This window comes from Aptenodytes forsteri, unplaced genomic scaffold, assembly GCF_000699145.1.
Source record: "Aptenodytes forsteri isolate BGI_AS27 unplaced genomic scaffold, ASM69914v1 Scaffold87, whole genome shotgun sequence".
NCBI lineage: Eukaryota > Metazoa > Chordata > Aves > Sphenisciformes > Spheniscidae > Aptenodytes > Aptenodytes forsteri.
The window spans coordinates 1,103,998-1,107,195 of record NW_008796041.1 but is presented as its reverse complement, the minus strand read 5'-3'; the positions used below and the strand labels follow the sequence as shown (position 1 = coordinate 1,107,195).

The following is a 3,198-nucleotide window of genomic DNA, read 5'->3' as shown; positions in this document are numbered from 1 at the left end:
AATTTTTCCTCACGTCCAATCTAAACCTCCCCTGGCGCAACTTGAGGCCATTTCCTCTCGTCCTATCGCTTGTTACTTGGGAGAAGAGACCGACACCCACCTCGCTACAACCTCCTTTCAGGTGGTTGTAGAGAGTGATGAGGTCTCCCCTCAGCCTCCTTTTCTCCAGGCTAAACAACCCCAGTTCCCTCAGCCGCTCCTCATAAGACTTGTTCTCCAATGTTGATGTTTATGCTGGTCTTGAGTTATTAGCTAGGTGCTTTGATCACAAGTGATTTGAAGGTGGTTATCCCTAGATTTCTAGGAAAGACATTGCCCAAATACTCAGCTGCGAGGAACACTGGCTAAACTAAGGAACACGCCATGACTGTACCCACTGTAGGTGACATGCACATTGGCATTCTAGTCCTTTTATTTGCGTGTAGAAAAATCCAGGGAAAACACAATCTCACCAGGATCAGGTATTAAAATGACAGAGCAGCAAAAAGCAAGGAATCTGGAGCAACAGTCTGTGTTTTAGCTAGCAGATGAGCAATGCTGTCCCTCTTTAAATCAGTATCATTGCTTGCTCTTCATACCAGGCAAAAAGGGTGGCACTTAAGAAGAACTGCTTACCTCTGCACATATTTCAAATACTTGGGAATGATGCTTCACATCATCTTCACTTGACAGTTCCTTTAAATCATGGCCAGAACAAAATACAGGTCCTTCAGCTGCAAAGAATTTCAGGAAAAGTCAGTCTGAAGAAACCAGGGGTAGCAGCATATCAATGCCCCTGCTAAAGTTATGTCAATGAGATGTCAATGGTCAAAAAGGAGCTTGAGGAGGGAGTTTTACACACAGTTCTGAAACACTGCCTTCTGGGTTTTGTAACAACTTTAAATTGCCACAATGCAACACTGAACAACAGCAACACCCATAAGCATTTTTAAAGGCCTAGTTTTACTTCCATTTCACGTTAACTCAATTAAAAATAAGGCACTTCACACCTCTGAGCCCACTTTTTTGTAAGGATACTGTACTAGATAGCTCCTTGGTACAATGTAAACTAGTCAGCTGGAGCGAGGACGGAGTGCTCTGCTCTCAGACCACCAGATATAGTTATTCCCTACTGACTGAACCCATCACTAATGATTAACTTTTACTAAATAAGCCTCAAGATTTTTGTGTCATAGCATTCAAGGCCACAATAGAAAAAAAAAAGAAAAAGCAGTCATTCTGCTAGGGGAGAATCAGAAAGGTTGTTGGGGAATCTTTTCCTCCACTGCTAAAACTGTCATCTAGAGAATCCCAAAAAGCATGTCCAGGGTTTGGGCAGCAAAAGAGCAGGTTTCTGTGGACCTCAGTTTTGGATTTGCTTGCCTCCAGTGGCAGCTAAGATCAAAACACCCTTTATGGGTACACTATCTTTACAAGTGTGTTCCTTTGTCATGAGGATATCTGCCATAAGAATAAACCAATTTGATGCTTTTGAGTCCTTCAGAACTTCTCAGATATTTGTATGGATGTGACATTTCCAGCTACAGCTATGCAGACACAACCTTACCTACGCATTTGTTTCTTACGGACCAGATTATTGTGGCACAGTCTATCCAGAAATAACCACAGATTTAACATCAGTCAGCTCATGGGATCAGCAATACATATCTGGAAATGAATCGCATCTGCATTTGTGCCTCATTGAAGAAGAATCCACTGCAAAGTCTGTGTTAAAGACTCAAAGCGTTCCCTGAGAAGTCTCTTATTTTATTGAGATTCCTTCTTTTGCATTCCATTCAGCAAGGGAATTGGAAATCAATAGGAACATGGAATTTCTTTTGAAACTAAAACAAAAAAACAAATGAAGTCATGCTCACAAACTCCCAGACTACTGTACTCCCAAAGAAGAACCCGAAGTTTTTCACAAAATTTGTAACTGCTGTTTGAAATGTTGAGTATATATATTTAAACTCACCCCTGTGAAGTCAGCTTACTTCCTCGCTCATGTCTGTGTGCACAAACACAGTGTTTTCCTCTACGTACAGAAAACAGCAGCATCCTAAATTAATAAACCTGTTTCTCCAAGATGTTTGGAAGCGGGGCAGGGGAAGATTATCTTAAAATAGCAGGGGAAAAAAAAGATGGCTTAAGAACAGCTCAAGTTTCATTATCTTTAAGAACTCTCCAGGTTAATACCTAAATGGAAGAAAACCGTAATAGGCTCCGAGAGATAGTGTTTTACATCTGCAGGTTACGGGTGACTGCAGTATCGGTATTATGGTCTCTCCTTCATTGGAGAGTTTTAAAACCAGTTTTGACAAACCAGCGGCAAAGATAACAAGACTGATCCTGGCTTAGGGCAGGGGAACAGAGCACACAATTTGAAGAAACCTTGCGAGCCCTGTTTACTACGATCTATACCTGCCACTGACAGCAACAAAATTCATACCAGCTCAGCCTGTTCCTGCATGAAAACCAGTATCTGAGAACGTTATTTCTTTAGTCTGATAACCATCAGAACCTGGCTTTTGTTTTAAGTATTCTTTACATATAGTTTTTAAACCAATTATTTCATCTACTGAGTGTGTTTACAAAAGGAAAAAGCTCATCGACGTTGTAAACACACTGCATAACCTGACTGAAATACTGACATTTTGAAACATGTTTCTACAGTGTTTCTTCTTAGACATGTTAAATATCAACAAAAATATAACAAAATCCAAGTCAATTGTTAATGCCGTGTTCAAGAATGAGGAATTAAGTGCGTGAGAGTAGAAATGGGGATGGGTATGAAAGAACAGCATGAGAGCAGGGTCTGAAGGGTGAAGGCGCACGTAGGGTACCTGGCATGTTCCCGGCCAGCTGTACAGAAAACAACACACAAGTCCATTCCCGTACCATTTTCCGTAATTCTGTGAGAGATTTTGGTTTCAAGTCCGTATTATCCCGTTTTTTCTCCCTCCCTCCCTCCCCCCGCTTCTCTTCCGTCGGCCTTAAATGACGGAAGTACCTGAAATGATAATAACTCGGAGGTCTTTGCTTTTGACGTCGTGCAGCAGGTCCTCCCTGAGGGACTGCAGCATGGAGAGGGACAGGGCGTTCCTTTTCCTCGGGTTGTTCAAGATAATGGTTCTGTAAAAGCCGTTAAATACAAAGGGGGTTACTGTCAAAAAAAGCAACGAACGCCTGCAGAGCCTCAGGGACGGGCCCGCGGCGGCG

The 3,198-nt window shown here is 42.2% G+C and overlaps 1 protein-coding gene across 1 annotated transcript in view; it reads right to left on the bottom strand.

Annotated features, from left to right (window-relative positions):
* ECHDC3 (enoyl-CoA hydratase domain containing 3) overlaps positions 1 to 3,112 on the bottom strand; it is an 8,603-nt gene extending 5,491 nt beyond the window's left edge. Inside the window, exons 1-2 of the mRNA XM_019473710.1 lie at positions 2,990 to 3,112; positions 616 to 713 (exon numbers count right to left, since the gene is read on the bottom strand). Coding sequence (XP_019329255.1) covers positions 616 to 713; positions 2,990 to 3,062 — 171 coding nt within the window. The 5' untranslated portion in view covers positions 3,063 to 3,112. The remainder of the gene's footprint in view (positions 1 to 615; positions 714 to 2,989) is intronic.
* Between the last annotated feature and the right edge of the window lie 86 nt (positions 3,113 to 3,198).